Here is a 21,377-nt window from a genome sequence, read left to right on the forward strand (position 1 = left end):
GGAAGGAAAGAAAGGAGGAAGGAAGGGAACATAGAGAAGGAAAGGAGGAAGGAAACACAGTTCATGCTACCACTTCTGATATTCTGATATTGAGCCAGCCCTGCTCATCTGCTGCTGTGCCCCCCTTCCAGCCTCTCCCCACGCCTGATCATGGCCCTGAAGACGCTGAGAGTGAGCGTCACATGGCCTCAGCCCATGGCCGGTGTCCTGCCAGCTGCTGGGCTCAGGCTGCAGTGGGTAACCTAAGTCATCAAGCCCCACCGAATCTCCTGACTTCTCCAAGACCTCAATTCCTCTGGACTTCCTACCGTGAGGATATTATCTGTCCATTATCTGCCTTGTATCTCTCACGGAAGATGGGGATAAAGTGAGGTAAGATACATGGATTTGTGTTTGGAAGTCCTCAGCATCTCTGATGGAGTGGTGGTCCAGTTCTCGTGGGGCATTGGGAAAACCCTTCCCAGGGCTTCGGAGATGCGGCTGCCGAGAGAGGCAATGTGTCAGCTGCTGGTTGACAGCACGATGCCACTGAAGATTCATGTCAATGGGGTACAGGTGAGCGTACTTGCCCGCTCGGCCATCTGCAGACCCCATAACCGAGGCGGTATTAGAGGTGGCAAGGAGGGAACTTCTTCTTTCTAGCAGTTCCAATTTGCTTTTTAATTTGCTGCAGTCTCGTGAGTGCCATTGGGGCAGGTCTGTAACCTTTTCTCCTTTCCTGGTGGTCCCCAGCTTTGCCGGACCTCCTGGCGCACATGCAGGTGACTCAGTCCCTCCTGGGCGCCTTCCATTTCCCTGGCCTCTTGCGGGCACCCCTCACTTGCCCTCCGGCCTTGCGTCCTCCCTGCTCTCCCTGAGTCCAGCCTCCTGCTCGCACGCCTCTCTGGTCTTCAGAGCCATCTGCTGACCACTCTCCTTCCCTCGTTTGTTTGGGGCGGAAGAAGCCTGTTAGTGAGCGGACTTCAGTGCTCAGGCAGTGACTCACAAAGAACTAGCACCCTGGAGGGTGGTGTGCCCTCATCAGCCTTCCTGCCTCTTGCATCCCCTTTTGCCGTTCCACCCTCTCCCCTCTGCCTGGTCGAGCGCCTGGAAGGCAGACGGGGCTTCTGGCCTTCCTTGCTCAAAAGTCTCTGGAGTTCCTGCTGCCTCTCCCTTGGACTCCAACTCCACTTACCTTCACAAAGCAGATGTTCCCGCCATATCTTCTGTTTCTCCTTTTCATGTGTCCTGTGCCCCTGTTCCGTGGAGCCACACTGGGTCTCTGCCGGGAGCCTGTGTTTCCACACACCTGCTGTTTGCTCAGGCTGGGCCCTTGGGCAGGAGCTCTGGTTCTCATGCTTCTCCCCACTCCTCTCCTGAGGCTCAGTGGTAATGACCTTCACCTCCAACCAGAAGATCTTTGGCCGTCTGTGGTCCCATCGTATCCAGGTGCCCTTCTGGGACCCTGGCCGCCCTAGGTGGGAATGATATACATATGCTTTGTCTCTGGCCTGGAGTTCCTCAGAGCAAGAATGGGCTGATGCAGATTTGAATCTGCCCTTATACCCGGCACAATGTCCTGCTCGCAGCAGACAAATCTGAAAGAGATGCCAAAACACTCGGGTTCTCCGTGAATACCTGAATTGAAAAACTCCTGAATTTGAAACAAGGACATTCATTTTTGGTTTGTCAGAGCAACATTCCCATTTGTTTCTTCCCCCAAGGCCCCCTTTTATCTGTCTGATCTCACAGACCTTCTGACTTCCAAAATACAGATTGTGATCTTTTAAAGGTAGTAAGTCAAATCGCCTTTTAATAAGCTCCAAGGGATTTATGAATTCATGGCAAGTCATTTCCTCCCTCCCCTTCTCCCTCTCAGCCACCCCTTCTTTCTCTTCTTTTCTCCCAAACTGAAATTTTATTGTATCAGATATATTGCTTGAAAGAGTCAGGCAGAAGCCGCGGTGGGAAATCATTTGGTTCTGAAGAGCTACTTTCTGTAATGGGTTCTGACCTGTATTTGAGCGCATCTGAACACTCACCAGTGTCCGCCTCTGCTCGGGACTAGATGTGAATCTTGCTGCAAGGTTGTTGGCTCCCACAGGTGACTTTCATGCAAAGAAGTTACGCAACCTCTTTGGTCCCTGCAGTCATCTTCTCATCACGAGAAATAATTAGTAAAAAGAGTACCTTGGGGCGCCTGGGTGGCTCAGTGGGTTAAAACCTCTGCCTTCAGCTCAGGTCATGATCCCGGGGTCCTGGGATTGAGCCCCGTGTCGGGAATCTGTGCTCAGCAGGGAGCCTACTCTCTCTTTCTGCCTGCCTCTCTGTCTACTTGTGATCTCTGTCTGTCAAATAAATAAATAAATTAAATCTTAAAAAAAAAGAAAAAAAGAATACCTTACATCTGTCTGCCTTCCACTGATATTTAACAGGGTGAACGCAGCCTCAGGCACTTTGCTAAAAGTTGGGGCTAGAAGGCAACAGGGAGCTATCACCTTCCTCTCCATTCCCTTATCCTCGTAATCGCCTTACCAGTTAGAATGAGCAGGGGGTAGTGTCCTTTTATAAATGAAGAAATGGAAATGCAGAGCCCTGACTGATGGTCACTCAGCAAGAAATGAGTGTGTGGAGACATGTCTCTGCACTTCAAGTCAGATGTTTTTCCCACCCAAAGGCTTGGATTCACACCCTCTGCATACTCATGCCAGCTGACCGAGATAGAAGCCCCAGCAACCGGAGTTGAGATAGAGACTTCTGGGGTCTGGTTCCAGATCCCTGCCCAGACATCAGTAGTGGCCGGAAGTTGAGCCAAAGCAGTGTCAGGGACACCTGCAGACGTGACCAAAACTGAAGGACAGTGGGGATGTCACCTCTGTTATGGAGGCTGAAGGCAGGTGCACCAGGCAATGTCTTCTTGTCTGAGCAGAGGCTTGGGGCAGTGTGAGAATCTAATAGTGTCAAGGGGCTATTCTCCCCACCCCCCACCCTCGTCCTGTCTACTTGACCCATCACAGAGAGTTCCTCAGGCAGCACTGGGGGCCTTACCCTTGCCGGCTGGAGTCTGGGAGTGAAGAAGAAAAGGCGGGTGGGGAAGAAAAGTGAGTGGCTGCAGGTGTCACCTAGAGATGATCAAACTTTGGGTCAAGATGTATTTAACTTGAAATGTCTGAGTAGGTTGACACACTCCCCAAATGTGGAAAATATAGGTGTGTTTAAAAGGAAATAACTATAATTCCAGTACCCAGAGCTGATTGCTGTTAATATTTTGGTGTATAATCTCTCAGGTATTTTTTCATGCCCGTCTTTCCTTCCTTCTTCCTTCCTTTCTGTCCTCCCTCCCTCCCTTCCTTCTTTCCTAGAAGATCTTACTTATTTTAGAGAGAGTGTGTGTGTGTGAGCAGAAGGAGAGAGAGAATCTCAGGCGGACTCCGCACTGAGCACAGAGTCCAACATGGAGCTCCATCTCAGGACACTGAGATCATGACCTGAGCCAAAACCAAGAGTCAGATGCTTAACTGAAAGAGCCATCCAGTGGCCCTCCATGTCCTTATTTCTAAAAGTGAGTTTATATCACAGGGTGCTTTATTTTATTTTCTTTTTCGTTTGTGTTGAGGCTAAGACACATACAGTGAGTGCACACAGTGAATGCTCAATGTTTTTCGGCGTGTGCATGCACCCGTGTAACCACCACCCAGGTTAAGATCTAGAACATTCCAGCTCCCCAGAAGGCTCCGTATGCCTTTCCCAGTCAACTCAATGTCCCCGCACCCACATAACCATTATTTTGAATTCTGTCACTGGATGCTATTTTTATAACTTGTTCTTTTTCCTACTCAGCAATAAATAGTGCCAGTGTCCATGTCCCTCACTCATCAGCATCATCAACACAGTCTCTATGGTAGGGTGGGATTCCACCGTATTGACAAACCATATGCTTGCTGGAATTTGAAGCTATGTCGTGGAATTTCTTGCTGCATTTTTTCCCATTATCAGAACGCTCAGATGTCTGACATCAGGGTTCTCTCAAGATCTTGAACACGCTGCAGGGACAGTGACTTGGAGATTTGCCTATGGTTTTTTGCAAGGCCAGTTTGTGCCTTCCCTGGCTCACTTAGTTTCTTTGAATATGCATGAGTTATTCTGAATGTCCTAATAACCAATCCTGTGCATCGGCAAGGACATTTCGCATCCTACCTTGTGGCGTATAAACATCCGTACAGGAGAGCAATTTCTAGGGTGTTCCTTCATCCCATCCCTCAACTTCTTAAAAATTAGTTTTAAGAGAGGGGAGGAATTCATTGGACAAAATTTAAACACCTGGGTTTAGAGAGAGCCTCTTTTCCGATTACAAGATTGCTCGGTGAGTGAGGAAAACAGCTGTTTTGATTACTGGGAACAGTCATGAGGATTCATGAGAAAAATGCCATGCTTCCCCAAGAGACAGTCTCCTGCCCAGTGCTGACCAGTTCCGTTCTGATCATGTAGGCATTCACAGTGCACATTTGGAGACATTCCTGGCTCTCACCCTTTCTTGGTTTGGCTTTCGGTTATGTTACTATCACTGTTATTAGGAACACCACCGTGATCCCTACGACTCCCTCAGTATCATTATTACGACCAACAGTAGTAAAGTTATTCGCACATGGTTTCCATTTATTAAGCCCTGGTCATGTGCCAGGCAGATAAGATTTGGTCCAGGGACATGTTGGAAGGAAAAAGTACACAGGTATTGGGCACTATTTAATATGTTATCACTTGCTGTGCTTCATTTATCCCCCCCAACCCCCTTGAGAGGCAGCTAGAGTTACCATTTCATGTGCTGTGATCGGTATGGTTGAGAGTTGATGAGGAAGCCTAAGAGAATATGCTGGTAATGCCAGAGGTGGGATCTGAACCCAGGTTCTTTGACCCCAAAGTCTGTGTTTTCCCCACTTGACCACGGCCTCACCAAATGAGTGAATGAGGGAGTGACCAAACAGAGTTGCTACAGTGTTGTGCTGGTGTGATTTGAATTATCGAGCTGAAAGGGAAGTATCCTTTAATTTAAACCCTATTCAAACCTTGGTGTCGTACTTCTATGCTTTTGTGTCATAGATACCCAGTGACACTGGCCAGTGGTGACACAGGGCTCTATTGTGAACTCAGTTACGTATCTTCCATTAAAAGGCGCCACATTTCCTCGGTACCCATTGTTTGGCCATGTTGGCATATTTTGGGGGATTAATTTTAAGGTAATACCAGAAATAGCGGTGGCTTGGATAAGATAGAGTTATCTGTATTTTTCCCTCAAGTACAGTGAATTTAGAGGAAGACCATCTAGGGCTGATAAGGTGGCTTACAGTTTGTCTGGGACCCAGGCACCTTCTGTTTCTCTCATCCACCATTCCAAGAGCAGAGCTTTCTATTCTGGGACCAGTATTTTGCAGGAAGAAGAAGACATGAAGAAGAGTGGGCTCCTTCTTAGGAAGCTTCCCAGCAGTCTCCCAGGACACTTCTGCTTCCCTCTCATTGACCAACACTCTTACATGGATGTAGGGGATCCTAGTAATACCTACCTCATAGGGCCTCACTGGGAATGTGTGTCAAGTGCCCAGCATGGACCTGGCATGCAATGAGGGGTGCAGGAGGGTCTGCCATCAGTGTTTTGTCTGATGCACACATGGTCATATGTGGGATCTAGGCCCATCAGGCTTGCTAGGTCTTACTCAACAACTTGTTTTGACTACTCTGGTCTTTGCACCCTCCCACACAGTACAGACAGCAACAGTTCTCATGATAGCCATGAACATGATGCTTGTGGATCATGAGGATGATGATGATAAAGATAACTTCTCACTAAGTGCCAGCTACATGCCAGTTATAGACTAAATGCCTTGTTCATTCATTATCTCCTTTAACCTCACAAACCCTATGAAGTAGAGACTCTCATGGTCCCCATTTACAAATAAGGCATTTTCGGCTCAGCAAGAGGTGGGTTAACTTGCTTGAGGTCATTCGGCTAGAACTGGCAGGACAGAACTGGAATCCAGGAAAGTCTGACCCCCCTTCTCCCAAGCTCAGTGTCTTATTCGGGATATCCACTGCCATCCATCATGTCGTTTTAGGTCTTTCTGCCTCTGAAATTTCATCTCCTTTTAGAATGGTCTCCTGGCCATATATTTAGTCAGTCCTTTTGATGCTACTCTCTGTAGCAATCCTGATTATCACTAAATTTCCTTACTGAAAGAGAAATGCCCAAACCTCGACACTACCTGCATCAGTGATGTCTTCTCCGAAGGAATTCCTTTTAAGTGTCGATGTCTTTCGATGTGTGGATGCACCTGTGTAACCACCACCCAGGTTAAGGTCTAGAACATGCCAGCTCAGGAATGTTTTAAGTGTCAGGTCTTGTGTCTGTACTTGCAGAAGACTAAACTGGAACAACCCATTTCATTGTCATTTAAATGGTTTTCTGATGACCCGTGATGGTGGTGGACAAATGGCCTGGTCAAGGGAAATGAGAAAATCATCTCCAATATTGGCTCGTGGCTTGTTGGTGATGTGGGGCCAATGAGAATTTTGCCCTCCTCCCTGAAAGCCACAATAAATTCAGATCATCCACAGGAGCCCTTTGCTGGCATAATCGACCCATCAGCACCATTACCAGCCAGAGAAACAGACGTGGACAGAACCCTCACCTTAAGAAGCGTTTACAGTTTAGTCCGTTCTCTGAAAGCTCCTGTGATTTGAATCACCGGGATTGCACACCCTCCCACGTTCCAGAACGCCTCTTCACCCAGCTTGCTGCTGCGGGGTTAAGTTCTGAACCAATGCTTCTTGTTGAGGGAAATTTCCCACTCATCAGTTCTGCCCAGAGGTGGTGACAACAAGTGCAGGAGCAAGGGAGCCATGCTCAGAAGGTGAGCTAGCGCAGAGAGAGGGCAGCACTGGCGCCCAGCCGCAGGCTTCAGCTGCAGATGCCTTCATCCTGTCAGCAGAAATGTGGGCCCAAGTGGCCCCTTGGATGATGACTCCATGGTTCTCACACAGAGAGAACTGCGGGGGGAGCCGTGATGATCACGACTGGTTGGCATCTTAGCAGATGGTGGTAAGAGCTCTATTTACTTGGATAATTAAAATGATGATGGATTTGCATGTCTGATGTCAAGATCTCTAGTCTGCAGATGACTGCCTTTTGGGGCACACAGGGATGGAACCCCTCCTTGCTTTGGAGTATCTGCACCTGACTCAAGTGTCGGAGGGATGGGAGCCAGGGAATATTCCCACAAATTCTCTGTCTTGAGTCGAATCTCCATCTTGAGCACTCTGACCCGCTTATGGAGCTATTCATCCCAGCAGGGAGATGACATTTTTCAGAAAGGCAAGGTCTGCTGACACACTTAGGAATAAAGGTTGTTTTCTTTCTTTGAATAGGACCGATGTAGTTCTTATTGTGATTATGTGCAAGATTGGTCCCTTTAGAATATTGAGTGCTTTTTAATTTTTATTTTAAAAATATTTTATTTATTTTGAGAGACAGAGTGTGTGTGTATGTGTGCATGGGGATTGGGGGCGGGACAGATGCAGAGGGAGAGGGAGAGAATCAGAAGCAGGCGCCACATCCAGCATGGAGCCTGATGGCAGGGTTCAATCTCATGACCCTGAGATCATGACCTGAGACAAAATAAGAGTTGGATGCTTAACCGACTGAGCCACCCATGTCCCTCAAGTGCTTTTTCACATGCATTGTTTTACAGAATCTGTATGATTCTTTGAGGGAGGCATGGGGCACTGTGGCAAGAAGGGCATGGGACCGGCCTGGGTTTCAATCCCACCATTGCCACTTACAAGTTGCGTGACCTTTTTTTAATCTCCCAGAGCCTCAGTTTCTTCATCCGTAGAAGGGAATAATGACTGCATTTTGGGGTTGTGATAAGGATGAATGATTTATATATGTGAAATGCTAAATCACCTTTGGGCACAGAGTGGATCCCAAGATGTTGATGGTCAGTCACACAGCATTTATAAAAGAGAAAACCGAAGCCCAGAGCAGGGTGAGTGGCTTTCCATGGCCATTCGTAGGTGACGGCCATGAGAGCCACATCATTTCACTCTAAATCCCAGATGCCATGTTGTGTCTATTCATGGTCCCTTTGTCTTGGTGCCTCCCAAATTCCCTTTTGTTAAAGGGTAGTCCTGGGCTTGGTTGTAGCCTTCCTTGAGCCTCATCTATAAAGTGGAGGGTCTGCTAGAGGTCTCTTCTGCCTTCTGGTATTTGGGGGCAGATCTGAGAAGTTAGATATACAGCGGATACAGGTGGATATACAGCGGTCGGTGGGGCTCATCCATAGTAGGATTTTTAGGGTTTTGGGTTTTTTTAAATGATTTCTTTTTGAGCCCAGGGGAAGATGAGCCACAACAATGTTATAACTTTTAATGACAGTTTGTCCAAAATGTTGTCCATGCTTTGCTGGCTTTTTATTGCTACCCAGCCCACAAGAAAAGCTTTCTGCAGCTGAGTTGAATTATTATCCTATAGTGAAGTGCTGAGTGGATCTAGCATCACATTCCACATGTGACCGTCATATGTTATAATGTGTCATTGCATATGTGAGCATTGGTCAAATGGGCTGTCACCTGTATCTAGTGTATCCCGGGCCCCTGGCAACCTGAGTAGAAAAGGGAGAGCCTCAGATGCATGGGTAATATCAGCCCCCCATCCCGAACACCAGATCTCTGAAATGAACCAGAATTGCACACCCTGTCATCAGCATTGTGGCCAGAGGCAAGGTCGGATCAGCCCAGCACTGCAGACAGCGCAAACTCACTCTAGGCAAGCAATGATTTTTAAAAATATACTCTATTTTCAGCAAATGAGAGGGCTTTCCTCCACCATTTATGGTCAATTAGGAGGAAAGCCAGTCGTTTTTCCTTGCATTTCCTCCTCATCTCTGTAGGCCTGCAAAGAAAAGGAGTACATGCAGACAGCATAGAGACAGAAGGTGGGGAGAGGGAGGAAGGGAGAAGTAACAGGGCGAAGGATTGAAATAGATATCCAGGCAAACCTTCGTTATTCCTAACTTCAGTTAACCAAGACTGTCAGTGAATTTCACATACCCCCCAGCTACTATAGTTCACATTATAAACTCTTCCAATTACCTGAAATCTCACTTAACTTAAATTTCAGCACATCCCCTGGGGCACTCAAATAATCAAAGTTTGCCTGTCGAAAGTAATACCGAAGAGGGGAAACTGCCACGGTGACTCCGAGAAAGATCATAAAAAAAAAAAAAAAAAAGTCATCTTAGAGAATGGCATTAGAATCATTAAGTTACCAACCTGAAATTGCTGAAATGTTATCTAAAAATTACAGAGGCAAACAGAGATTTAGAACAGGGCTGTGGAAATGCTCGGGAGCTACATAGTTGGAGACTGGGGTACACGGTCATGTCCAGCGAAGACGGCTCGCACAGGTGCTGGCGAGTCAGCACGGCTTGTCGGGGTGCCTGCAGGCTGCGGGACCTCAGTGACGTGACCATCTGCACGGGCTTGGCCTCACTTGGCCTCTTACCCCATAGATGTCCAAATGTGGCCTGGCAAGGTTCAGGGTATCTCCAAGCAATAGTCCTCAAAGCCCATCCAGAGAGGGAAGGTGGCAAAGGAAGTTTATTCCCTTGTGACGTGGGGAAGTGCCCATTTTCAGCAACAAAAATGAGGTGACATGCAAATGCCATTTTGCTAATTCTATAGGAGCCATCTTGTGACCTCTCCATACATACCAAGTTTTTGCAAACAGACGACTTTTTCTAAATGATGCCGAAATGGAATTTAGAGTTTTAGGCTTAACAATAAATAATAATTGATTAGCTTACTAACATATTACAAACATATATATTTACATATATGTGTGTGTGTGTGTCTGTGTGTGTGTGTATGTAAATATATATTTCAGCTTACTAGGAACCAAAATTCATTTTTTTCTCAAATACTTACTGAGCGCTCACTCTTGGTCAGGAGCTTGGCTCTGGAGATGCAAAGGTGAATGAGTTGGACCTTGGCTGCAGGGAGGTCTCAGTCTGTGACGAAGCAGACAGGGGGGCAGGTGGCTGTGATGCTCTAATTAAGGTGTACCCAGAATGTCACATGGCTATGAGGAGCCAGGAAGAGTCAGAGGTGGACAGCAGCCAGGAATCGAAAGGCTCCTATTTGTCAGTCTCTTTAACAGAGATAGTTTTAAAGATGAGTGAGTGGCAAGACCTGATTTATGGTTTTCAAAGGGACTGGTACCTGCTCTAGACAGGTGGGGAGACAAGGAGGCCATCGTGACGTTCCCAGCCAGATGTCACAAGGCAGGGCAAAGTAGGGGTTCCGGGAATGGCGGGAGTGGCTTATCCGCAGGTGAAGTTATGTCATTTGTTGAATACTGTTTACCTGAAGCTGCAAATTGGATGAGAAAGGAGGTATCCTGGGAGGAGGATGGAAGATAGGGTAGGAAGAGGGTTTGACAGAATACAGGGGGACCAGGGGAGGAAATACCTCTAAGAAAAGAGTGACTCTGTGAATTGAGAAGTTTCTAAATTATTCCTGAACATGAACCCTTCAGCAACATACGTTTATTATCATGCGGCAAAGCCTTTGGGGATTGGCGGGTATGTTCTTGCAGCAGCTGATGAGAACTAGCCTGATTCCATCAGTAAAAATTGCCAAGACCCATGAGTCACTGTTTGAGGGTGAGAGTCACTTGGTGGAGAGGTCCCCTTCCTGACATCCCAGCTACCTTCATCCCTCTCTGCATTTATCTGTTCGTAAAGCCATCTAAATAGTAATGTAGTATGTCAGATAGACATTTAATTATTATGGTCTTCCTTGTAGCAAATTATGATTTGCTTTATTGCAGATAACAGTAAACGGGTAGATAAAAGCCACTCAGTGGTGAAAACTATGGGTCTGGGCTCTTCAGATGATCAGCACAAGGCTATCTTCATGGTGCTTATGTGCGGGCATGAATTAACGTCGACAAATGACTTGTGAATTGTGCTTTAAAAATATAATTGAAATGCAATTCAAAAGAAATCTATATTTGAGAGGATAATAAAAATATTTCATGATATCTAATATACATGCCGAAAACTGGGCATATTTTACCAAGTTTATTCTTTTCACATTTCACTGATTACTGGGTATAGTTGGTGTGCGGTTTTTTTCTTTCCCCAATAGGTAGGTGTTTACCCCACTGCAATCTGGAAACTTCACCACTGTATGTGTGTTTCTGGGTATGATCAGTAAAGACTCAGGGGTCCATTAAAATAAAAGGAATTGTTATTAAATGCCCACTCTTTCTTTTTCAGTCTTTATTCATAAATCACCAGAAGGGGAGGGAGGACCTTAGCAAAGCTGAGAAATAAGCTCACTAGAATAGATCCACCCAGATGAATGGGGTGATCATTCATTGTTCTCTCCTTTCCAACTACACCCCGCTTTGGAGGGTATTACCACTGGATACAATCTGCAGAGAGAGCACAGGTGTCCTGGTCTCCCCCAGGGGAAGGCTGGCACACGATTTGCTTTGGGCGTCTGGAGAACCCCTTGAGGAGAGAAAAAGGCTGAAATGTAATGGAGTTCTACCCGATCGATTGGTGGCCTCTGATCTGATCTTTCCTGCACGGACACCTCATCTTGCCTTCAGACTCCAGAGTCACCTTGCTGCCTCCCTGTGTCCTGCTAATTCTATGTGTGCCACAGTCTTTCCAGGACATGCCTACATGAGAGGATCAGTTACTGTTGCTTAATGACCAAAGGATCCTGATTGATCAATGCAGAGAACAGTCTGGGTGTGCTACTCGTTCCTTTAGTCATGAAGGATAAGCTGACCTCGTTGAGCTTCAGTTCCTCATCTCTAGAATGGAGCTAATTGTACAACCTATTTCATAGGTAGCTGTAGGATTGAATATAATGTTTCAAGTCGAGCATTTAGTATAATTTGGAAAGTAACAATATTCGCTGAATAGAGGCTGCAACACTTACTATGGTAATGAAATAAAGGTCCACTTCTCCTTAGTATTACTCCTAACAGTGCCTGGGATGTAGAAGACATTCCAAAAATACGAATTTGTTTTCTTCTTCCTCTTTACTGAAAACAAAGCCAAACCCGCCTTTCCTTGGGTAGGGAAGAGAGCAAATATCGCCAGCCCCTAAACCACACTCAAACTTACCAGGCAGAATTACACCCTGACTAGGGAGCAAAAATGGAAGCCTAAGGAGAATCAAGTGTGTATCCCCTGGCCCCACCCAAGTGACCAGAAAATGGGGGCATTTTCCTGTGGCTTGTCCCCCTGGGCTCAGCCCTTGGACAGGGGGTTGGGCAGCCATGTAACCCATTCGCCCGTCAATAGGATTCTGATACCAGCTGCTGAGGCTGAGGCCAGACCCATGCCTGTTTCTTGTTGCCTGGGCAGCACCCTCCCTAACAGAATTGCATTAGACAAGGCGATAACAGAATCCATATTAAGAAACAGCAAAGTCAGTATGTTCTTTGTAGGCTTGACAGATCAGATCAAACGGCAGGATCCAGAGGTATGTCTGCAAAGCAGGCCCCCGTCCCCAGCTGCCTTCCCCTCCCCCCTGGGAGCTCAGCAACCAATTTTACCCAAGCAGTAGAGTCAAAGATAATTTACGCCACATGATATCAGGACCCAATTGTCTTCCTCAAAGGATTCTTAATGTCACTCCCCTATTCAGAGCCCCTCAGGGCTCCTGCTTGCTGGAAGAATAAAATCTGAACTCTCCAGCACGACTTCCAGGCCCTTTCTGACCTGACCACCCATCTGTCTCTCTTTCCAGCTTTATCTGATGCAGGCGTCATTCCCACCCCGGTGCCAGAGACGGCCCAGCGTGTCTTCCTATGTGTCACCTTTGTGCTTTGCTCTGGCCGTTTCCCTGCCGGGAATATTATTTTCCCATCACCGCCACCTGTCACAACTTCATCTACTCCCCAACAAAACGAACCCCTCCACCTGTCCTTTGGGATCCCTTCCAAATGTTCACATCTTCCTCCAACTCTTCGAGCCCCTTTTTTGCCGAGCTGTGATCCTCTCCTAGTGCTTAAAAAGAGTAGAGTGTCAATACGCATATGGCACTTCCTATTTTAAATGTTTTATACATACTAATTGCTTTAATTCTCACACGAGCCCTATGAAGATACTATAAGTATACCCATTTAACAAATAGAGAAACTGAGGCCTGGAGGGGCTGAGTAATTGCTCACGTAACCAGTGAGTGGTCAAGCCAAGATCCAAATGCAGGCATTGCAGCTCCTTCCAGCTGGAGGTAAGGAAGCTGATCAGATCCCACAGTCCGACCTGATCTGTCAACCATCATTCAAACTGCCTTTCCCTGTGTTTCTGGGATCTCCATGTGTACCTCTCTATAGCATTTAGCATGCTGTAGTTAGTAATGATTAATGAATGATGATCAGGTCACATTATCATCTATTATTATCTCTTGTATTATATTAATAATTTTTATTACTATAAAAAAGGACCAGGCACCGTTCTAAGTTTATAGGCATTCATGTCTTGCTAGGGATATGTACCTTGATTTGGGGGGGTGGAGAGAAATGCACCGGACTGAGAGAAATCCTCAGCTTAGGTTTTGACTCTGGGTCCCACTAGCCAACCCTGTGTAAGCCAGTGTACCACAGTGTACCGTGCTGAGTCCCAGCTTCCTCATCTGTGCAATTAGAGGCCTGCCTTAGTGGATTCCTGAGGTCTTTACCACCTGTGAGTTTGAGACTCTCTCAAAAGGGGATAAAACTACATGTGTCACAGGATGTCCAGGTAAGATAAATATATGCCATTGTCTCATTCATTATATGTATGTATTGAGCCCCAGGTAGGTACCCTGCATTGTTTTTAGTGCCAGGATCTGGAGAGAGAGAGAGGTTGACAATAAACCAATAGTGAGTTGTATAACTCAAGGTCAAGTAACAAGTGCAATGAAGGAAAGTAACACAGTATGAAAAGATTGAGATTCTGGGTGGTGACAGACAGGGACGAGCTTCCTGAGAAGGAGACATTACAACAGATATCCGAAGGAAACCTGGGAATGGGCCATCCAGAATGTGCCAAGTAGAAGAAACAGCAATGCAAAGGCCCTGAGGTTAGAGTGGGCTCGATGTGGTCATAGACCAAGCTGCCCCTCATATGTTCCAATGGAGGCGTCCAGTTAGAGATGAGCGTGAATGCAGATGAGAGTCTGAGCTGGTGATGACACCAACTTAGGTGAAATTGGCACAGAGATGATGGAAAAGCCATCAGAATGAACAAAAACCCTGGCTGAGGTGGGGGGAGGATTTGGGTTAGCCAAGAAAAGAGGCCCCGGGGCCTGAATCACAACCAGCATAACTGTGTGCAAGTGCCCTTTGAAAAACTAAGTGTCTCATGCCTGTGATTCACTTGGTGTTGAGCCCTGTGTGGTCGTCAGCACACAGCCAGCCAGAACTCTTGGGGACGGAGTTGGCTGACACCTGAGCAGGTGGCTGGGTGGCCTCTTATGCCTCAGCCCTTCCCCAGGGAATGTGTTTGAAAAGGCCCCAGGAGAGCTGCCTGTCTTCCAAATGGGGCCTCAACATATTGTGCGTAAAATGCGCTGCTCGGTGCACAGTGATCTCTGAGTGTCCTGTTCCGAAGTAATATGTGGGTCTGCCACTCATGTATTTGGTACCAATATCGAAGACCAAAAGAGCCTGGAATTTGTATTACGAGTCGTGGTTTGAGGCAGGGACACCTGAGTGGCTCACTTGGTTAAGTGTCTGCCTTTAGCTCAGGTCATGATCCCAGGATCCTGGGACCAAGCCCCACATCGGGCTCCCCGCAAAACAGGGAGTCTGTGCCTCCTTCTCCCTCTGCCTGCACATGTGTTCATGCTCTCTCCCATATAAACAATTAAAATCTTTTTTAAAAATGAGTCCTGGTTTGAGCTGACAGTAGTTAGTTAGGTATGTGACTCTGGGAAAGATAATCTCAGCTGCTTTGTCAAATGGGAGAAACAGTTTTTGTCCCACTTGTCATATAGTGTGGACCATCCAACTGAGGGAGTATCTGCAAAAGTGTTTTGTTCACCTTAAATGCGAGAAGAATAATACTTCTAATTTTGAAAAAGCATATAAAGTCAAATTTCGCACAGCACCTTCCTTTTGGAGCTCAGTGAGGTGGGCAGGGCAGGTCCGAACTGATCAGGGCTGTGCCTTCATCCCAAAGCTCTAATTATCTGCATTACCTAATGGCCCCCATCTCTCAAAACTCACCAAGCACCGAGTCCTCCATGTAGGTTTCCTCCCCTGCCCATGAACCCACCCCCTCATCCCACTCTTGTCTCCCTTGGGGAGCTTCATTCCGTATTTTTCCAGTGAATGAGTAAATGCACGGAGTGGCTTCCTACAGAATAGTAGAGAACAGGTGTATAGATGACGGTCCACAATAAATGTGTGACAATACACAGGGGTGTGTGTGTTTATTCCTACACCCACGTTCAAAAGGAGAAGTCTGGTGAAACTGCATGGGTGCTATCTTCTGTTCTATGCTGCATCTTTTTTCCTTTTTTTTAAAGAAAATGAGGGGTTGCAAGTGAATTGATCTCAGTACCCAGATGAAGGTGTCATGACCCATGACTTGGAAAACACTTTTAGAAAATATCCAGTAGCCAGGAACGTTGTTCTTTGCGATTTTGGGCAGTCACGTGGGTTATCTGTGAGGTTTATCCCAGTTCCTGCATCCGATGCTAATTCGAAAGAAAAAAAAATAGGCTATGGGAATAAACCCACAGCATTATGGCAACTTGAAGGCTTACTGCACGTAATGTACTTTTAGTTTTTCCTGGTCTACATGAGGAAGTCAAAATCTAATAAACGCTTAGGTTTGGGACAATTCCTGTTTGAGAAAGACTGGGTGTTAATCACACACATGTCATCGAGACTACGTAGGGATTGGTGAGGGAGACTTTCAAGTAAAAGTCGGGTTCCCTACCCAAAATCCTTGGGCCCCAAAGTCGTTTCAGAAGCAGGAGTTATTGGAATCTGAGAGGAAATGCCATAAGCATACAGAATGTTAAGTATTGGCCCCAGCAGACTCTAGGGTGGTGACTTAGTCAATAATCAAACACATTTATTTGTCTTCAGCAAATATCTAAAGATTCACATTTAGTAGCATAAAGACCATAAACGCCCTCACATCACTGAGGTCACTAATGGGATGTGAACATGTTTTCGGTCTTCAGAACACCGGGGAGATTCAGAAAAACCCGTAAGGGATTGTGGAAATTAGGTTTGTTATCCAGGTATCATGTTTTTCATTTTCAAAATCAACAGGACCATTTATCCCTTCGGGGGACCGGTGTTTGGCTCTGTGCCTCACACAGAGAAGGCACCTAGGAAATATTTGTTGAATGGGTGGCTGAGACCAGCTATAGCTTTCAGAAGACTGTTCCAGCCTGGCCGCGTTGGAGGAAATAGCTCTCTGGTTCTTTTCTGATGCCCTGTAGTTTATCCCATTTCTTATAAGTGGATAGTAAACTCATCGCTTCCACTTGGCTCCCTCTTAAGGAGCACAGGGGAGAGATGCTTGTAGAGTCCTTTTGTTTTTTCCCGTCTTCCTTCAGACTTCATCTGAGGAAAAGAGAGGCAGGCCCCCGAGATGTGGAGGAGAGTGGGTGAAGAGATACAGGTTTCACTCATTTGTTCCAGGTCTAAAAACTAGCCAAACTCAAAACCGCCCTTCCTTAGCTCCCTCGTGCTGGGAATACCAACTCAACGTAGGAAGCAACTCCATGAATGTTCTGGTATTTTTCTTCCTTTCTTTTTCATGGAATGCTTAGTTTTTAAGGCACTGGGGCTTCCAGGGGTTGGCTCTACAGAGATCTGGGTTCAAATTCTGACTCTGCTTGCCCCTCAGCACATTACATAAGCCCTTCCACACTGTACACGATGAGGTCAGAGTGACCTCACGGTGTTACTGTGAGGATTGAAGGCACCCACACACGGAGAGCATCTGTCACAGAAACTATGTTTTCGGTTCACAGTGATAATAATAGCAGTAATGGATCTTCATCTTTGCGGTGGTTCAACAGAAGCACAGATCAGGGGCAAATATCCTCTTCACTGGTCTCCCTATGCTCGTTCTCTGATTCGACTCCATGAATTGGGATGGGCTAAGTTGGGCCCTGGTAACAAACACCTCTCCCAAATCTCCATACCTTAACACCACAGAATTTTACTTCTGGATCATGTCAGGGTCTCTGTGGACCCCTTGGACTCTCCAGGGCAAGTCGTCTGCTGTATTGACACCACAGTCAAGACCATTTCATCCTCAGGGCCGTACCTGCTTCCACACCTGTTGCAGCTGGGGAGGGGAAGGACCAGTGATTCTCACCTAGACTCTCAAGTGCTTTCACCCTGGGAGAACCTCATGTCCCTGAGAGGTCCATTTTATGGGATAAAGCAAGTTATATGCCTCTACCTTACTCCAAAGCACAGGGAGGGACAGTCCTGCCATAGGCCTGGAAGGAAAGGAGAGCTGGAAATATTAAAGAGATGCTTATGTTAACCACACAGGCATTAGCCTTTTCTCGTTCTGCCGTAAATTGTTATTGCGATCACAGCCTCCGCCCAGCACCCACGGCAGCTAGTGGGCGTTTGATAACCCCTGCTATATAGAGATTCTGAAACTGCCATGGTCACAGGTGATCTTTGGAAACCACTGAGCCAGCTCTGTCCTAGATAGGGCAGAGGAAGCAATTTCTGGGCGCTTGAAGTGAGTCCTACCTCCTGGACTGAAGCCCCATCCCTCTCCCTCCATGTTTTCCTGGACATCCTTTACCCCTAATGATATTGGATAGTGAGGGTAAAATCATGGGTTCCTCAAGTTTCAGGGCACCCTGGTTGCCCCTCTCATCTTCCAGGCGGAGTGTGTGTGTTCTGTTCTGTGGTTCTCCCAGGACCCCCACGGTTCATGATTAGCTCTTCGGGAGACCCACTTCGGGACGGAGGGTGCCTGACCCTGCCTGCGGATTCTCTGTTGTCCACCTTCTCCGTCCTCTGCACTTACCCTGTCCTCCTTTAGGAGCTGAAATGTCTCAAGCCCAGTCACTTGGTTGGTCTGGCTTCCTGTTCAGTTTTTGGTCCTGCCCGAGGCTGGGGCTGGATCCGGGCACTTGCCTCTTGTTCAGAAGCTGCCAACGAGGAGGCTCTTCAGGACCTTTACCTTCCCTTCCGTTTTTTTCATTGCTTTGTTTCCAATTGGAGGGCTAGGAAATGGGTCATTTTAACAGCTTCCACCACAGGGACCAAACGATAACCATTTTAGAACGAGTGTGAGAAATTCCTTCCCATTCCCCAATATCGCTTCTCTGCACCCCCCCCCCCCCCCAGAGTTTTATGTTGTTCCTTTGATAACAGACGTGGGCTCTCTGGCCAGGTGCAGGAAGACAGAGCCCTAGTTTGTATTTTGGTCAGAACCCCTCTGGGCTACAAAACATGGCACAGAACGGTCTGAGACCGTGCCTTGCCCCTGGCCCCACGGGCCACTGCTGGCCTCTCAAACTGTTGCAGTTAGGGTTCTAACTCTGGACACAGTATGAAGCAGGAGGCCTCTAGAGCCTGGGTTTTCAAAGTGTATTCCGAGTGAGATTCCCCGTGCCGTGGGCTAACGATGCAGATTCCTGAGCCTGAGCCGGTACCAGAGATTCCGACTCCGTGGCTCTGAGCTGGAGCCGGGCATCCGCAGTCTCACCAGCACCCCCGGCCTGTGGTGGGGCGGGGGGACACAGAGCAGTGTTCTCTAGCCTTCTTCCTTCTTGATTCTGCCACACCAGGGTCAGGGGACTCCGGGGAAGCCGTCCCGTCTTTGGGGCAGCACCACTTTGAGCTGCTTCAGAAGTGAGACTCCAGCCTGAGATTTGTTCTCCTGATAAAAATAAACGGCATGGAGAGCAGTTGTTGCCGTTTGCTGTTCTAGACCAGAGTAAGCGGAAGAGAGAGCAGTCGAGCAGCGGCTTCCGGAAGATCGCCCTTTTGCTGCTGTGGCTCTAGGTTCTTTATGGAATGTGTTTGCTTTCAGACCCTTTGGGGCAGGTATAATGGTCCTGTTTTTCGTGCCTTGAAGGGACTCGAGCTGCAGGGACGCCCCTCAGCAAATCCCAGGTCACTGTCTTCACAGAGGCTTCTGTGCCTGTTTTCTGCCAGGTACTCTGGACTCGAGGGAAGGGAGGCCTATTAGAGCCCTTCACAGCTTCCAAGGCCCTATCTGAACCAGGACTTGGGAGAGAAACTGCTTCTCTCTTGGATCCTAATAGACAGCAGTTCAAGGTCAGGGAACCTGAATTTCCACTTTGCCAATAAGGGGTGGCCCTTACCTCTTCCTGAGACCGATGTTACGACTAATCTTGCCTACGGCACCTCACAATGTCTCCACGCAATTGGAATTTTCTTCCCCGAAGGTGGAAGACAGTGTCTTTGGGGTCTCAGGGTTGAATCTGATCAAGTGAAGGGACAAAGGTGGCCGTTTTTGTGCCATCAATACTAACAGCCCTGACAACCGAGGCTTGCTGATCCTGGGCAAAGAACCGAAGGCGCAAGGGCAGATCTGTTAAATTGTGTGTAAACGGGACTTTTTTCCTGTGAAATCTCAATACCTCCCTTAGGACATTACAGTTTAGGTTTTGAGCCACTCTCCTCTGATATTTACTCGTCGGGGATTTTACTCCTGAGAAATCACAGTGGCAACAGAAACATTTTGCCTCCACGAAGACGATGTCAAAGTCTTAAAAATCCAGGACGTTTTAAGGCAGGATTCCAACCTCATTACTGCCAGGAATAAGATTCACCCAAGGTGGAAGTGTCCTCTCTTAGAACTCAAATCCGTCTCAGAATGGCTTTTCTTTCCCCTTTGTTTTTGAAGCTAAGCAATTACCTTTTTTTTTTTTAAGGAAAAAAAAATTGTGCTAATGCACAAAACTCTCTTCTCCCCTTTCATTTATTTGAAATTGAACTTAACAAAGTCAGTTCCAAGCAAGCACTATATATGAGTAATGCTTTTTGTCCATAAAAGAGCATTGACTCCAATGGTATGGGAGCGCTGATTCTCTCTCTGCTTTGTGTGAGCGTCCATAATGACAAAGTGCTCATGTCAGAGTGTATAATGAAACTATAAATTGTTTTCACGAATGCTCTGAATTTGGTCTTTTACGGGGCAAATTCAAAAGGTATTTAATGCCACATTTCACATACGTGAATAACGCCAGACGGTGCAGTATATCCAATGAAAGTAAAGAGTTCTAGTCTGGCTCCCACTGGCCGGTGTGGTGGTTGATTATCAGGTAAGGGTGGTTCATGGTCAGGGTGGGGATGGACTGATGGGGAGAAGGAGGGATGAAGAAATCCTTTCCCCCTGAGGAAGAGTTCCAGCTAGGTATACCCAACCGTTTGGGGGTAATCGAAGTGTGGTTAAAATACTTAGCTCATTTGGTGCTTGGGTAGTGGTGCCTGCATTGGAGTTATAGAAGTTGTACACATCTTGGTGGAGTTAGTAAATGAACATTCTCAGGTAAGAAAATGTCTGCTGGGTTGAATGGACAAGGGAAATCTTCTGCAGTGATTTATAGTTCAATTAAGTTATTTCTAATAGCACTTTTTGTATTTACTTATTGTAGTAGAGCCATATGGTTTTCTTCTAGAAAATTTAGAAGACACAAAAAAACACAAAGAATAAAATTATAAAAAACACGTGGCCAAGAGTTGTTACTAATATTTTTATAAAATTTGTATTGAATTATCTTTCTGTGTATATCATTTCATTGAATTTTAATAAAATTTTACATAATCTTACCTAAATATATTTTTTAAACAAAATTTGGGTCCAACTATCTATCCATGTCATTTAAAAACATTTGCTTTTTTACCTATATGTTAGCTAAAGTATTTTATCTGTTTATCCCAGTTTGTTAAAGTTCATGAACATCCAAGGTTTTGGTTCTGTCGTGAGGGGCGTAGGTCAGATACCATGGCAGTCTGTATATTGTATACCTACTGCATACATCACTTACTGACTGACCTCTCTAGGTATATATTCTCTAAAAACAGAAAACTCCACAAAACAAAACCAACCGTGCAGGAAGCATGAAACAGGGGGTGTGTTAAACGGAGGTCTATTGACCTTTTTGACCAGCTGGTTGGATTTTTTTGTTTTGCAGTACCTGGTGTGTAAAAGAAAGCTGGAGAGTAAAAAGGAAGCCCTGCTGATCCTCTCCAAGGAGCTGGACACATGCCAGCAAGAAAGGGACCAGTACAAACTCATGGCCAATCAGCTTCGGGAGCGTCATCAGTCCCTGAAGAAGAAGTACCGGGAGCTGATCGTACGTGTTACGTC

At 46.6% G+C, this 21,377-nt stretch overlaps 1 protein-coding gene across 2 annotated transcripts in view; it reads left to right on the forward strand.

Moving 5' to 3' along the window:
- The window catches only part of CCDC149 (coiled-coil domain containing 149), a 100,432-nt gene that overhangs the window by 11,625 nt on the left and 67,430 nt on the right, over positions 1–21,377 (forward strand). For both annotated transcript variants that reach the window (XM_045989589.1, XM_045989599.1), the window contains exon 2: positions 21,202–21,363. In XM_045989589.1, coding sequence (XP_045845545.1) covers positions 21,202–21,363 — 162 coding nt within the window. The remainder of the gene's footprint in view (positions 1–21,201; positions 21,364–21,377) is intronic.

This window comes from Meles meles, chromosome 2, assembly GCF_922984935.1.
Source record: "Meles meles chromosome 2, mMelMel3.1 paternal haplotype, whole genome shotgun sequence".
Taxonomy (NCBI): domain Eukaryota; kingdom Metazoa; phylum Chordata; class Mammalia; order Carnivora; family Mustelidae; genus Meles; species Meles meles.